The sequence below is a fragment of the Podarcis gaigeae genome (assembly GCF_964106915.1).
Source record: "Podarcis gaigeae genome assembly, chromosome: 1".
In the NCBI taxonomy this organism is placed as follows: Eukaryota; Metazoa; Chordata; class Lepidosauria; order Squamata; family Lacertidae; genus Podarcis; species Podarcis gaigeae.
Genome location: NC_139678.1, coordinates 17,302,995 through 17,318,764, shown reverse-complemented (window position 1 = coordinate 17,318,764; position 15,770 = coordinate 17,302,995). Strand labels below are relative to the sequence as shown.

At 45.8% G+C, this 15,770-nt stretch overlaps 1 protein-coding gene across 27 annotated transcripts in view; it reads left to right on the top strand.

Moving 5' to 3' along the window:
• EVL (Enah/Vasp-like) overlaps positions 1 to 15,770 on the top strand; it is a 151,591-nt gene that overhangs the window by 134,819 nt on the left and 1,002 nt on the right. For 8 of the 27 annotated variants that reach the window (XM_083733418.1, XM_083733429.1, XM_083733403.1 and 5 more), the window contains 8 exons: positions 3,965 to 4,179; positions 5,875 to 5,990; positions 7,618 to 7,678; positions 9,506 to 9,569; positions 10,270 to 10,339; positions 10,439 to 10,501; positions 12,872 to 12,938; positions 14,205 to 14,262. In XM_083733418.1, the coding sequence (XP_083589544.1) occupies positions 3,965 to 4,179; positions 5,875 to 5,990; positions 7,618 to 7,678; positions 9,506 to 9,569; positions 10,270 to 10,339; positions 10,439 to 10,501; positions 12,872 to 12,938; positions 14,205 to 14,262 (714 nt within the window). The remainder of the gene's footprint in view (positions 1 to 3,964; positions 4,180 to 5,874; positions 5,991 to 7,617; positions 7,679 to 9,505; positions 9,570 to 10,269; positions 10,340 to 10,438; positions 10,502 to 12,871; positions 12,939 to 14,204; positions 14,263 to 15,770) is intronic. The other 19 variants (XM_083733421.1, XM_083733404.1, XM_083733426.1 and 16 more) reach the window with 7 other exon arrangements.

Sequence of the window (15,770 nt, the reverse complement as noted above, 5' to 3'; positions counted from 1 at the left end):
TCACAGGCTTTGGGAAGGAGGCAGTGATTCTGTCAGAGCCTCGCGCTGCCTTCCCCAAACCTGGGGAGCATTTGCCCAGCTCAGGGAAGGAGGCATGATGCTCTGGGAGCACCTTCGAAAAGGCGCCAGTACTGCGTACCGATGCGTACTGCCAGAAAAAAAGCACTGGTAATCACAAGAAGAAGCTAAAGGGTGGGCTTTTATCTCCAAGCCATAATGCAGCACCCACCTCCCCCAGGTAATTCACGAGATGTAGACAGTATTAGCCACCCTGAGCCCAGCTTCGGCTGGGGAGGGCGGGATATAAATAAAATTTATTATTATTATTTATTTTTAGACACCTATAAATGAGTGTTTGCCCAAACTTTGGGAAACTTTGCCCAACCTTAACTTTTTAGTTCTTTGTATTTGTACACTATTCGTTTTAGCTGTGATTAGATAGATGATGATAGATAGATAGATAGATAGATAGATAGATAGATAGATGATAGATAGATAGATAGATAGATAGATAGATAGATAGATAGATATGATGGATAGATGATAGATAGATGATAGATAGATAGATAGATAGATAGATAGATAGATAGATAGATAGATGATTGATAGATAGATAGATAGATAGATATGATAGATAGATAGATAGATAGATAGATAGATAGATAGATAGATGATAGATAGATAGATATGATAGATAGATAGATGATAGATAGATAGATAGATAGATAGATAGATATAGATAATTTTGCTTTTATCTTGGGTTTCTAATCTAGTGTTTCATAAACTTTTACTGAATGCCCATTCTTAATTGGTTTATGTCACGGAACAGTCAAGGATTTTTTAATATATATATATATATATATATATATGCAGGTTTTGGTGTCCTCGGGTGTCTTCCCGTGTAAAAGTTGGGGTGTCTAGGCGACGTTTCGACGAGGTCTCACTCGTCATCTTCAGGCTGGTGCTTTCGGCTTCTTGTTACTGGAACAGAGCGGGATCTCAATGTTTGAGTTCCTATAAATACTGTAGAGGGGGTGTGGTGTCTAGCCTCCAATGTTCTGGGCAGAGAGGAAGTTCCCAGGCTAGTGTGCCTTTTCTTCTTTTGTTCCTTAATTACTTGAGAGATACCTTGAGTGATTTCTTGAGTGATATCCTGAGTACCACTTAGGTGGGTCATTAGGTGTGGATTAGTTGCTAAAGTCTTTGTGTCTTGACCTCTTGAACTTTGTGAAGAGTTTTCCTGAGAAGATGGCTGTATTGCACTTAGTTGTGCTTTGGCTTGGCTTCGTGTATAGGGGCGAGCTGTGGTTTTGTGGCTTGTGTCAGCCAGATCTGTGTAGGGATTGCAGGGGGGTGCAGCATCCGGAGGTGCCACCATGGATTGGCTACTGGATGGTGTCAGTAATTCATCTGTGGAGAGGGTCTGGGTTTGGGTCTGGTGTGGTTGATTGGTGTTGGCGTTCTGTGTGCCTCTGGATCTGGTGTCAGTTTTTGTGGGGAGGGCTAATTTCCAGATGTCTGGCAAGCGGGATGTGTCGTCACGCTTGTTCATGTTGTGAGGGTGTTTCTCTATCTCGATGGCTTCCATGATTATTCTCTTGTGGTGATGTTCCGTGTTAAAGAGCAATTTGGAATCTGCAAAATTAATTTCGTGTCCTGTTTCTTTCATGTGTTGGAAAAGAGAGGAAGTTTTTTCTTCTTTTTTGACGGCATTCTTGTGTTCTGCGATACGTGCATTTATTCGTCTGTTTGTTTGTCCAATGTACGTGGCTGGGCAGACTTTGCAGGGTATTTCATAGATCCGGTGCTGCACCCCCCTGCAATCCCTACACAGATCTGGCTGACACAAGCCACAAAACCACAGCTCGCCCCTATACACGAAGCCAAGCCAAAGCACAACTAAGTGCAATACAGCCATCTTCTCAGGAAAACTCTTCACAAAGTTCAAGAGGTCAAGACACAAAGACTTTAGCAACTAATCCACACCTAATGACCCACCTAAGTGGTACTCAGGATATCACTCAAGAAATCACTCAAGGTATCTCTCAAGTAATTAAGGAACAAAAGAAGAAAAGGCACACTAGCCTGGGAACTTCCTCTCTGCCCAGAACATTGGAGGCTAGACACCACCCCCCCTCTACAGTATTTATAGGAACTCAAACATTGAGATCCCGCTCTGTTCCAGTAACAAGAAGCCGAAAGCACCAGCCTGAAGATGACGAGTGAGACCTCGTCGAAACGTCGCCTAGACACCCCAACTTTTACACGGGAAGACACCCGAGGACACCAAAACCTGCAATATATATATATATATATATATATATATATATATATATATATATGAAGTGGTATACTTTTTAAAAATAAATAACATCTTTCTAAGTGTCCCAAACTGGTGGCTGGGAAGTAATTTTGATTTGCCAAAGATGACCGAACGGGTGAATGTTTACAAGTTTGGAATAATGTAAAGTTAAGTGTGATGCTGGGACATTTTTGCATATACGTTAGAACATAAAAATGTATTGACCTCAAATATCTGTCCAGTTGTGTCTTTTTTGCAGTGGCCAAGTTCAGTTTTGGCCCAGGGTGAAATGCAGAAGCCTCTCAAGGCTACAAATATCTAAACAAGAGAACAGGTTTAGCTGCCTATAAAATCTGTGGAATCTACTTTATTGGGAGAGTTTTGTGTGAATGTATCTTTCAGTGATTTATGTCTAGATCAAGGATTCCCAAACTATGGTCCGCAGGTGATGCGTATGTTGATTTGTTGTTGACGAGGGGAGTTGGGGCACATCCATCTCATTAAATATTCATATTCAATTTTTTAAATTATATTTTATTGCTTCTTTTATTTCGTATATTCTAATTTATTGTCATACCATTTGAATGACCCAAAGCATGGCAGATGCCTGGGATCTGAACCCTGGGGAAAGAGTTGCTGACTGGTGACTAAGGATGGGGAGAGAGAAGATCAGTGGTGTATTGGCCTAGGACATGGTGGGTTGAAGACCCCCTTACTATTTCTGCAGCAGGGTCCCTATCTCCAGCATCCTAGAACCACCCAATCAGCATGAAAGGGGGGCTTTTTAGCCATTGTATGTTCCAAAGCTAAGCGTTCGGAGCACTTAAAAGACAATGTGCTTCAGTTTTATGAGAATGGTGTGCAAGTTCTGTTTTACATATGATTGAAAACACAACTTAAGTCACTCTGAAAGAAGATATTGGAGTGGTCCAAATCATTTGTCCAAGAGATGTGTGGGTGAAGAGTAATAGACACATAGTGTAGTGTAGTGGTTAAGAGCGGTGGACCGGGTTCGCTTCCCTGCTTCTCCACATGCAGCTGCTGGGTGACCTTGGGCTAGTCACACTTCACTGAAGTCTCTCAGCCCCACTCACCTCACAGAGTGTTTGTTGTCGGGGAGGAAGGGAAAGGAGAATGTTAGCCGCTTTGAGACTCCTTAAAGGGAGTGAAAGGCAGGATATCAAGTCCAAACTCTAATAAATAATAATAGTAATAATAATAATAATAATAATAATAATAATAATAATAGCAAAGAAAATAGTAGCTTTAGATGAAAGACAACGCTTTCAAGATCTACACTGATTGTCGTGAGAAATCCCTGATTATTATATTGTATAATTATAAGATTATTGTAAGGGGGGGTGTCTTTGAGTGGGCTTTGGCTGTGACTATCTTGAAGGGCAGCTGCATTTGCCCCTGTAGAAGATCTGTGAATATTTGCTTGCTGAGGGCCCAAACTATTCCACAAGGGGCCTGATAGTGGCAGCAGCAGTGAGTTTTTGACATTTGGCGTATACTGTTTGCTGGGTGGATCATGGGAACCTGAGAAATTTGGTGTCTCCTGTCTACATTGACATGAGCAACGATTAAGGAAAGGGGGACAAGAAGTGTGCAGGGTGGAGCACCATGTGATTCCTGAATTATTGTTCTTTTATGTTCCAGGCCCCGTCCTTCCACCAGGCCACCCCTCGGCTGGGATACCCACTTCCTCTGGTGGTCCGCCTCCACCTCCTCCCCCGCCTCCTCCCCCTTCGGGCACTGTGCCACCCCCGCCGCCCCCGTTGCCAGCAGGCGGTGGAGGGTCCGGCACTGACGACGGGTCCGTGTCGGGACTAGCGGCAGCTTTGGCTGGTGCCAAACTAAGGAGAGTACAACGGGTAAGGAATGAGGGCTGCTGCTGCTGGTGGTGGCCGTGGTGCCATAGAGTTTAGGCCGGGAACCCAGTTTCAGATCCTAGCTCCACTGAAGCAAGTTGCTCACTGCCCCTCTCTCTCAGCTTTAGCCTTCCATCTAAGGGCAGATATTATAGGGGCACCCTCCCTCTTGCCAAGGCATGATCCCGTCACAAAATATGCAGCGCTCACTCCACCAGCACATACGCATGACACTAAATTCTTTGGTGTTCCAGATGGGTTGTTGTCATCCATCTGTCTCGAGAGACAGTGGAGTGCACCTCTGTGGGTGAAGTCAAACTACTGTGTTAGTGGCACCGAAGTGACCTCCCGGGGACGCAAGCCTGGGCAGTATGTCTGGAGGTCCTGGGCTGCCCAGATAACAAGATCTCCCTCTCAGCCTCGCTGATGTGGTCCAATGGAAAGCAGGGCAATGTGTTTAGTATCAGCTTGGCTGCAGGAGTTGCTGGAAAGCGGCATAAAAGGCTCCATTCAACTGTCTTATAGACTCCACTCTGGATTTGCCGATCAGAAGGTCGGTGGTTCGAATCCCCGCGACGGGGTGAGCTCCCATTGCTCGGTCCCTGCTCCTGCCAACCTAGCAGTTTGAAAGCACGTCAAAGTGCAAGTAGATAAATAGGTACCCTCTGGCGGGAAGGTAAACGGCGTTTCTGTGCGCTGCTCTGGTTCTCCAGAAGCGGCTTAGTCATGGCTGGCCACATGATCTGGAAGCTGTACGCTGGCTCTCTCGGCCAATAAAGCAAGATGAGCACTGCAACCCCAGAGTCGGCCATGACGGGACCTAATGGTGAGGGGTCCCTTTACCTTTTTAACTCCTGAGCCTTTTCTTCTCCTGAAGATGTCCCACCAGGCGGCAGAGGTTTAGAATCAGAGTTTTCTTTCTTCTGGCTGTGCTAACTTCCCAGTTTGGCAAGCCCTATCTGCCCCAAGATGGGTATTGCCCTTGTTAATACTTCACGGTGGAGTTTAGAACCCAGTCCTGGAGGAGTGTTAGCATGGACATCTTGTTCTGAGTGTATGAGGCTGCCTACCCAACTCAGCAAGCATAGCTCTGGATTAGATGGCTGGCCGCTCTCAAGTCACATGGTGTGTGTGCAGGCAATAGCACATTTAGGTTTTTCTGCCCCTGTGTCCCTCAGCAACTCCCAGGCCAATAGGCAAGCCCATTTTTAAAAGATAAACTCAGTACAGTGAATGCATGTGTGTCGTATTCACACTGCAGATTGCTGCTGTTCCATGGAAGTAATTTATGCTTCTCTCAGTAAGGCTTGTGTTCACGTGATGTGGTTACAACTAAGGTGCTTTTTGTTACTGAATTCAGTCGTCAGTCTCTATAAAATAGACACACATCATTGTATCATATCACTTCATAGGTGTTCATGTACACACCAGTGCAGCGAACAAATCTTCCTTTAAAAATAATAATGATAATAAGATAATATGAACATTTGTGTCCTGCAAACAACTAATTAGTAAAGCAACACACACACACACACAAAATTCACAGATGGCCTCCTATTATGTTTCAGCCACTAGTTGTCTTGACAGCGACAGCTGCCCTTAGTGCCTTGGATTTTTTTTGTCGCCTTTCTCTGCTTAGACAGCGAAATTGGACCCCCTTAGTGCCCAGATCTAAAATGCTGGTTTCTGTCTTAAAAGCCAGAGGATGCCTCAGGAGGTTCTAGTCCCAGTGGTGCTTCCAAGGGCGATGCCAATAGGACGAGTAGTGGTGGAGGCGGACTAATGGAAGAAATGAATAAACTACTGGCGAAAAGGTTGGTGGTTCTCACTCCTGCCTACAGTAATTGAGGGGTGGGATGTTGTGTATTATCTGTGAGTCACACTGCCTCTTATCTAATTCCCCCACCCCCAAACAGTTCCAAGAATCTTAGCGAGGAGGGAGAGGTAGATTTGGCCCACTATAGATCTCATTAACCTAGTTGCTAATCTCTAACTTAGGGAGACTAGGGCAACTGTCCTTGGAGGTTTTCAAGCCAAGGAGCTGCCCAAATTCCACAGCGGGGGCGGGGGATTAGAATATAGGTTGGGATCTACCAGTAGATCCCTGGGTGATCTGTAGTAGTAGTTTGGCAAGAGTTTATGACTCCTGGGTGCTTAACCATAGCAACAACAACACATCTTTTCCCAGCTCGGAGTTGGTGCTGAAGTGAAGAACGCTAACCAGGAGTGGGCTTTTGTGTGCAAATACTGTAAGAGACGCCGGTGGTGCTGTGGGTTAAACCACAGAGCCTAAGGACTTGCCGATTAGAAGGTCGGCGGTTCGAATCCCCGCAACGGGGTAAGCTCCCGTTGCTCGGTCCCTGCTCCTGTCAACCTAGCAGTTCGAAAACACATCAAAGTGCAAGTAGATAAATAGGTACCGCTCTGGCGGGAAGGTAAACGGCATTTCCGTGCGCTGCTCTGGTTCGCCAGAAGCGGCTTAGTCATGCTGGCCACATGACCCGGAAGCCGTACGCCGGTTCCCTCGGCCAATAAAGCGAGATGAGAGTCGCAACCCCAGAGTCGGTCATGACTGGACCTAATGGTCAGGCGTCCTTTTACCTTTACTTACTGTGAGGGTCAGCTCAATGCTGATCCTATAAACCAGCATCTAGGCTCAGAATTTGGCCAGGACCGTGTTCACACAGTGCATAGTTAATCTACGGCATGGTTTCCCAAACTTGGGTCTCCAGCTGTTTTTTGGACTACAACTCCCATCATCCCTAGCTAGCAGGACCAATGGTCAGGGATGGTGGGAATTGTAGTCTTAAAACAGCTGGAGACCCAAGTTTGGGATACCCTGCTCTGTAGGATTCGCTCCCAAATAATATGTGATGATGGCCAACAACTTGGGTGAATTGAAAGAGGATTGCAGCAGTTCAAGGAGAAGGTTTCCAGTCGCTACCAGCTACAATGTTCTACCTCCCCTCTTGAAAGGGATATGCCTCTGAAATCCATTCTCATCGGCATCTGGTTGGATGCTGAACTTGATCAGCAATTGACCTGACCCAGCAGAGCTCTCCTGGTGCTCTTTGTGTTCTTAATTCAACCATATGTCTTCTGCACTTAACTCTGGTTGGTAGATCTTGGGGTTCTAGTATAAACAACCACCAAAGTAACTCTGACAAGCCTTCCTAGTTCTGCTTTACTATTGCTTTCCACATTGCCTCTGGAAAAATAACTACAGTCGCCATGTTTAATAGGGATTACTTGTTGTCTAGTACAGATTCTCCTCTTCCTTCTGTGCACACACAACACACACACACATAAATTCAACTAAGTAAGGTAAGGGGGTGGGGGAGGAAAGAGCACGTATGAACTTGCTGGTTCTCTGAATTCTGTGGCCGGTGAATATTTATCCGAGGAACTAGTTTATAGTCTCTCCCTTCACTCTGTCCTAAGGAGGAAAGCAGCATCACAGTCGGACAAGCCAGCCGACAAAAAAGAAGAGGAAAGCCAAAACGTAAGTGGAACACCGCTTCACACTCTGGAGTTTGCAGAGTGAAAAATGTCTCCCAAACCAGCTGGTGTAAGAAGGCATTATTTTCCATTCCTCTGTGCATTTGTCGCTTGCAACCCCATTCCTTTTCTGCTGCGAGTTCGCTTTCTGCACAAAACGAAGTTTTCAATCTCACTGTCTGCTGCAGTCAAATGAAGCGATTTCAGCTGCCTAAGAGTGACTGGTCGCCGTGCAGAGGTCCTCTTTCCACACACGTTGACATCATGACTTGATGGCATGTCATCACTCTCAGGGACAGGTGGAGGGGGGTTAAGTAATTTTTGTGTAATTTACAAACATTGTTTTCAGCTCACTTTTAATATCGAGGGAACGTACATGAAATTGCTTTCTTTAAAAAAACAAAGGAAAACAGGCGTTGTATTAAAATTTGTAAGAGAGTGAGAATCTCTCAGTGTGTGGGTTTCGAAGTGAGCTGCAGCTTGGTCCAGGGAGATCAAATTAGGTGTGTCCACTTCAATTCGCCAGATCCCTCTGCGATCTCTGAGCTTGAGCTGCATAAACCAGCACTGAACTCGCACACGGACTGATTTGCCGAACAATGGTTTATGGCTTAATGTTTTGTTGAACACAGTCATACACACAAACATATATGGAGCCGTGTAAAACACTCCTATATTGCTTTCTATGTGAAGGGAATGAGACGGGTTCCTTTGGGGGAAATGCTCTGTAGTACAAAAGAAGTGAGGCCCAGTCCTGTTGTATTTTGCAGAGGGGAAGAAATATAGAATATATAATGGCCACTAGCCATTAATACAAATACAAACATTATTTCTGTAGCTGAGGCCATTGCAAAATACATAAAGCAGAATGAAAGTTAAAATAATTAGTAAAACAAGGCGTTCTTTTTCTCCCCCGAATAATTAAACTTATCCCCAGAAACCTTTCTTAAACTGACACTATAATAGCACAGCAGACCACTTTTTCAAAGGTGTAGAGGGATCTGTCCCCTAATAAAAAGTTAATCAGATACCCAACCAATCTGTCAACTGGGAAATTTAAATCCTTGAACAAGAATGCTCTTAGGTCCTTGTAGACTGGACAAACCAGCAAGTAGTGGGGCAAATCTTCAGGGACGTAACCTCCATGTGGGCAAACTCTTTGTAAGGAATCCTGCAGTAAGAAATCTTCAACTTTGTAAGGAATCTTCAACTATGGCAGAGTGCGTAGACTGGAAGGTCAGTGGTTCAAATCCCTGCAACGGAGTGAGCTCGCGTTGCTTGGTTCCAGCTCCTGCCAACCTAGCAGTTCAAAAGCATGCCAGTGCAAGTAGATAAATAGTTACCACTAGGGCAGGGAGGTAAACAGCGTTTCTGTGTGCTCTGGCTTCCATCACGATGTTCTGTTGCATCAGAAGCAGTTTAGTCATGCTGGCTACGTGACCTGGAAAGCTGTCTGTGGACAAACGCCTGAAGTGAGATGAGCGCCACAACCCCATAGTCGCCTTTGACTGGACTTAACCGTCCAGGGGTCCTTTACCTTTTATCTTTTTTCTACCTCCTTTGTCGGAGGCAGTATGCCTCTGAATACCTGTTGCTGGAAGTCGTAGCTGTGGAGAGTGTTGTTCTGCTGAGGTTCTGCTTAGGAGTTTCCCATGGGCATTTGAATGGCCACTGGCATGAGAAGATGCTGGACTTTGGTCTGAGTTCCAGCAGGACCTTGCTTATCTTCTACGTTCTTTTACAGAAAAAAGTTGCTCCTAACATAGCAGTCGCAGGAAAGTATGAGTTCTTCTGAAACGTTAATCCAAAGCTTTGTTTGCTTGTTTTCTAGGAGGAAGCTAGCACCTCTCCTTCCCCCGGTACGCGAGGCCCTGTTCAGCAGCAAAATTCCTCAGGTATTCTATTCCGTTACGCGCTTCTCTCCCTTTGAAAGCAGTCAGCAAGTAGGTCAGTGGTGGAGCCTGACTTCACCATCCTGGTACTGAACAAGCAGCCCATGGAGAGGACTGGGGGCTGCATAAAAACACAGAAGTTGCAGAAAGCCTAGAGGATTCTGGGTGGTCTCTCTGGGGGGGGGGGGGAGTCCCAGGTTCAATAGATAAATCTTTTTCTTTCTTTTTAAAATGTCAAGTGTTTTACTTCTCAGCCAGTCATGAATAGCAATTTAGCAACATTTTTTTTTGCAAATCATCACTGATGAACATCTTACAACTTGAAAGCGTCTTCTGAAAGATTCAATAAAAACATGCAGATTTATTTATTTTTCTTGCTCATTCTGGGGTAACATAATATTGATCTATGGAATCATTTGTATATCACAGGAACTTAAATACAGCCAATCTCCATCAATAGATAAATCTTGCTTTGTTTCCAGATGCAAGCTTAATGCTACAAACGAATTACTGGCATATCATTGCCCCAGCCACGCTGGGCAGCTTCCAACATATACAGAGACTTAATAAAACACTAAGCATTAAGAACTTCTCTATACAGGGCTGTTGTTTGTTTGTTGTTACAATAATGATGGGGAAGAGGGGGAAAGCACCACAAAGCCAAGCTCTCTCTTGTTCACTTTGCATGGGTTTCTTTTTTAAGCAGATGCTGGAAAGAAGCCTTGGGAGAGAAGCAACTCTGTGGAAAAACCTGTCACTGCGCTACTCTCTAGGTGAGCTGCGGAGTCTCCCTTTGTAGGTCCACCAGCATGCATTGGAATGTGTGCATGCTGCAGCTGCATGCGCTCATGTCATATCCTCTCTCACCATAGAAATCCATCAGTGGGGAGGAGTCCTGAACCAAAGAGCCCCATTCAGTTCCAACCATCCTTTAGGTATTGAAAAACTGCTCTGGCTCCTCTATCTTGTCTTTGCAAACTCACACAAATCCTTTCGTTCGTCAGCTAACTTCCTGCCTGCCTTCATGCAACTTGCCACTATGTCTGCTTCCCTGCCGTTGAGCAAACGTTGGTCTCGACGACTTTTGCATAGAGACAAAGCTCTCCCCCAAAATGTTACGGTGCTAGTTTGCACAATTCTGCAAAGCGTGCAAAGCTATACGTTATGTAGCCCTCTGACGATGCAGTACATTTTTTTGAGAGCCAAACGACGCATTACAGTGGTGCCTCGCAAGACGAAAAGAATCCGTTCCGCGACTCTCTTCATCTAGCGGTTTTTTCGTCTTGCGAAGCAAGCCCATTGACAGCTTAGCGGATTAGCGCTACAGCAGTCTAGCGGCTTCTAGCGATCAGCTGTTAAGCGGCTTAGTGGCTTAGGAAAAGGGGGGGAGCGGGGGAAAAACCACGGGGACTCGCAAGATTTTTTCGTCTTGCGAAGCAACCCCATAGGGAAATTTGTTTTGCAAAGCACCTCCAAAATGAAAAACCCTTTCGTCTAGCGGGTTTTCCATCTTGCGAGGCGTTCGTCTTGTGGGGCACCACTGTATATTGAATGCATAGTTTGGCACTGTGTGATGTTACAAGAAGAAGAAGAAGAGGAAGAAGAATAAAGCAAAACCTTAAATAGCAGCCCAGGGGTAGTAGTGGTCTGATCAGAATCAGGTTTGTGGAATGGTTTGTTTTAGCTCTGTCCTCCTGTGTCATCTTGCTGATGAAAATTCTGCCCCAATGCTGCAATTTGTCACAGGAGTGTGTGGAGCTGTCCTCACATGCTAGCCATAAAGGGGACTATAACACCACAAGCGGCGACTTCAATTCCTTGCCAAATAGCAGCTTCCAGGAGCAATTTTTGTTGGGATCATTTTATTTATTTGTTTATTCTACCATATGTTTTTCAAAGAGGCTTTCGTGGGGGGGGGGGGGGAATAGGAAACATATACTGTATTTTTCACTCTATAAGACACACCTAGTTTTTGGAAGAGGAAAACAAGAAAAAAATTTTCTGCAATCCTGCTTGCTGTCCTGGCTTATGGGATAGCCGTGCACAGCCTCTCCCGGGCAAGGGGAGCCTTTATTCCCTGCCCTGGAGAGGCTGCGCGCAGCTAAGGCTCCCCCAAGAGCCGCACTCCCTTTAAAGAGCATGCCTGCATTCGCTCCATAAGACACACACACACATTTCCCCTTACTTTTTAGGAGGGGAAAAGTGCGTCTTATAGAGCGAAAAATACGGTAATATACAAAATTTAAAATATAGAGTAATAGATTGTTAGTGCAAAATTCACGGTGCAAAGCCCTCATGAAATAAAGCTGTGTTAAGCTGGCTAGCATGGTGCTGCAAGAAGGAAAGGGTTTGGATGTAACACTAAGCCTGGTAGCCTGTGGTTTGTTTCCAGCTGCCGGAACAAAGGAGCAAAGTGCTTTGCTTCAGTCTTCAGGCAGTCTAATTTTCCTAAGCATGGCTTAGGGTGACTGTTACACCCAAGCATGGCCAGCATGTGGCTTTATGAGTATGTGGCTTCATCTTCGGGTGAAGGGCGCTATCCAAATTTCAATAATAATAATAATATCATCACATCCTGCAAAAACTGGCCACATAGTTTGGCCTTCCTTTTTGCACCTGGCAACTTGTAAAACCATTCTTCGTGCACTGCACAGTGTTGACCACATGAGGTCCTCCTGCCTCAAGCTCTGCAACAAGTAGTGCCCAAATGCTTAAGAAGTGGCTGTTGTGTGTAGATGACGGCGCTCTTTTGTGTTGGCACGTCAAGCCACGTATGACTGAAAAGCACTTTTATGGGAGGCGGAGGGAAACAAGGGCAGGAATGCCTTGGAGAGGAGAAAGTATTAAAACCACTTTCCAGGTTGTGTTTTCAAACGTGGCATGGTCAATCATTAACAGCAGTGAAAGGGCTCTGCTGTAAAGTAGTCATAGAAACTTATCTGGATTAGCATTACAGATTTTTTAAATAATAATAATAAAATCATCACGTAACCTGATGCATTTCAGCAAACTCCTCCCCCTTTTCCAGTGCGTTTTCCTCCTGGGAACGGACGTCTTTCGGGTGACGCACGGTGGATGCTTCTTAGCACTGCTTGCTTAGCAAGATCATGCTGGCTGCTGAGTGCTTTCCCGTGATGCAAGAGGGAGAGGTGGAGGGTCAAAGCAATTAACCCCTCATGAGCTCCTTCCACCTGCTTTTATGCACCTCTTTGTGCGAGGAAGAATGGCCAACATCATGGCCAGTGGCTTTAGAAAACGTTGAAGAATGTCCCTCTTTGTTTTATTTTGTTCCTCTCTTTTTCAAGGATGAAACCTGCAAGCAGCAGCAATGACGTGGCCATGGACACCTTAGATTTTGATCGTATGAAACAAGTGAGTTGGGAGTTTTGCACACAGAATAATAATAATAATAATTTATTATTTATCTGGCTGAGTTTCCCCAGCCACTCTGGGCAGCTCCCAATCGAGTGTTAAAAACAATACAGCATTAAATATTTAAAACTTCCCTAAACAGGGCTGCCTTCAGATGTCTTTGAAAGATAAGATAGCTACTTATTTCCTTCATATCTGAAGGGAGGGTGTTCCACACGGAGGGCGCCACTACCAAGAAGGCCCTCTGCCTGGTTCCCTGTAACCTCACTTCTCACAATGAGGGAGCCACCAGAAGGCCCTCGGCGCTGGCTCTGGATGCAGATAAGAGCAGTTTTCCATTTATTCTTTGGGTTACAGCTTCTTGCTGTAAATAAGAACATAGGAAGAAGCCTTGTTATACCAGGGCAGGCCCATTGCCCAGTACAGTGGTACCTCGGGTTTAAGAACATCCCTGTTTACAAACTATTCGGTTTACGAACTCCGCAAAACCGGAAGTAGTGTCTCGGTTTGCAAACTTTACCTCGGTCTAAGAATGGAAGCCGAACAGTGGAAGGGCACTGGTGACAGGAGGCCTCATTAGGGAAAGGGCGCCTCGGTTTAAGAACGGTTTCAGTTTAAGAACGGTCTTCCGAAACGGATTAAGTTCGTAAACCGAGGGAACTGTATTGGCAACAGTTCTGTGTAATCCTGGGCAGACATAGAACCTGCAGCCTTAGTCCAAAGTTTATGCCAGGTGCTATGCCAACACTTTCACCATAATAAACTATGGAAAACAAGTCCAAGTCCACACATGGCAGCTTCAAAGTCAGTGACTGATAAAAACAATTCTGCATCTCATGCAGGCGATCTCATGCAACATAGAAAAAGAAGGAGTTTAGATTTGATATCCCACTTTATCACTCCCCTTCAGGAGTCTCAAAGCGGCTTACATTCTCCTTTCCCTTCATCCCTCACAACAAACACTCTGTGAGGTGAGTGAGGCTGAGAGACTTCAGAGAAGTGTGACTGGCCCAAGGTCACCCAGCAGCTGCATGTGGAGGAGCGGGGAAGCAAACCCGGTTCACCAGATTACGAGTCCACCGCTCTTAACCACTACACCAGGCTGGCTCTCATAGGGACCAGTTAAGTGCTTTCTTAGGAGAAGTTCCATTTATACCAGTGCAAAGGACTTTTCTTTCTTTCTTTCTTTCTTTCTTTCTTTCTTTCTTTCTTTCTTTCTTTCTTTCTTTCTACATTTTAATTTATTATTATTTTTTGTCTTTCAAGGAAATATTGGAAGAAGTTGTAAAAGAATTACACAAAGTAAAAGAAGAGATAATCGATGGTAAGAAGCGAGGAGGGGTGGTTGGGCATGAAATGCATTTCTTGCTTTGGCCAAGGGTGGAATTGCTGTGTTGGAAGGTACCTCAAAGGTCATCTAACCCAGTGCAGGACGCCCATTGCTACAGCCTCCCTCATCCTCTGCTTACAAACTTGCCCATCACTTTCTGAGAGTCCACCTCCACCTGAGGTTGTCTGTTCCACTGCTGAACTGCTTGATCAGTAACCCAGGTGCATGAGCATTATAGAACTGTCAAATTGGAAGGGGACCCTGAGGATCATCTAGTCCAGGAGTCGGCAACCTAAGGCCCATGGGCCCCCTCCACCTGCTTGTTCAGCTCCCGTGCGCCATGCTGAACCAGCGCGGAGCAGGGACCGCCTTCCGTGACCCTGGGCAGCTTCCCATTGGCTGCAGGAAGCTCCTGCAACCAATGGGAAGCTATTCATGCCTCCTCCGCGCTGGAAGGAGTGTTGGCACATGTGTGTGTGCGCTCTGGCACACCGCGGCGTCTGCAGGACCGTGAACTGGCCCAAGCGACAAAAACTTTGCCGAGCCCTGATCTAGTCCAAGCCCTCGCAATGTAAGAATATTCAGCTTCCCCATACAGGGATCGAACCTGCCACCTTGGCGTTATCAGTACCACGCCCTAACCAACTGAGCTATCAAACTCTCTAGTGTGCTGAGATGCCTTTGCTTAAACATGGAGTGTATGTATAAGACACATTGATAATTTCTTTTATTGCATGACGCTCAAGCCAGTCCGTTCACCTTCCCGCATCCAGTCCTGGGAACTGGAAGTGCGGCTGAAAACACTGCAAATTACTTCTTAGGACAGGAATAGCCAACATGGTGACCTCTGGTTACTGTGGATGACAACTCCAACATCCCTGACCGCCAGCTGTGTTGGCTGAGGATGATGGGATTTGTGGTCCGTATCCAAAGGGCACCACATTGACTACCCCTGTATCTGCAATTCCTAGCCCAGTACCCACAAAGAAATATTATTCCCATGGAGAAGGAAATACGATTAAGTCTCCCCAGAGAGACACCTGGAATAGTCTTTTTTCTGCCACTCGGTCTGGAACGTTTGTGAATCCTGTGCCACAGAGAAAGGTCAGGAGAGCCTCATGTCTCATAAAAATCCAGTTTTGCGCCCATGTTTATATTTGCTCTCGCTGCCACATCAGCCCTGCCTTACACACACAACTGAACAGCTTTGCCTTGGCATCCTTCCAGGCCAACCCTTGCCGCTCGATATGTTGCTGAAGCCAGGGGTGGCTTACCTGCGACTCTCATCCCATCTGCTGTGAGCCAGATGTGGGCAGTCTATGATGCTGTTGGACTCCATCTCCCATCAGCCCCTGCCAGCCAGCCAGGACAGTGGTCAGAGGTGCTGGGAGTTTGTAGAGAATTGTAGAGTTCGAAGGGATATACCCCTAAGGGTCATCTAGTCCAGCCCCCCTGCAATGCAGAGCCGTGATCCGGCAACATCTGGAGGGGCCACAGGTAAG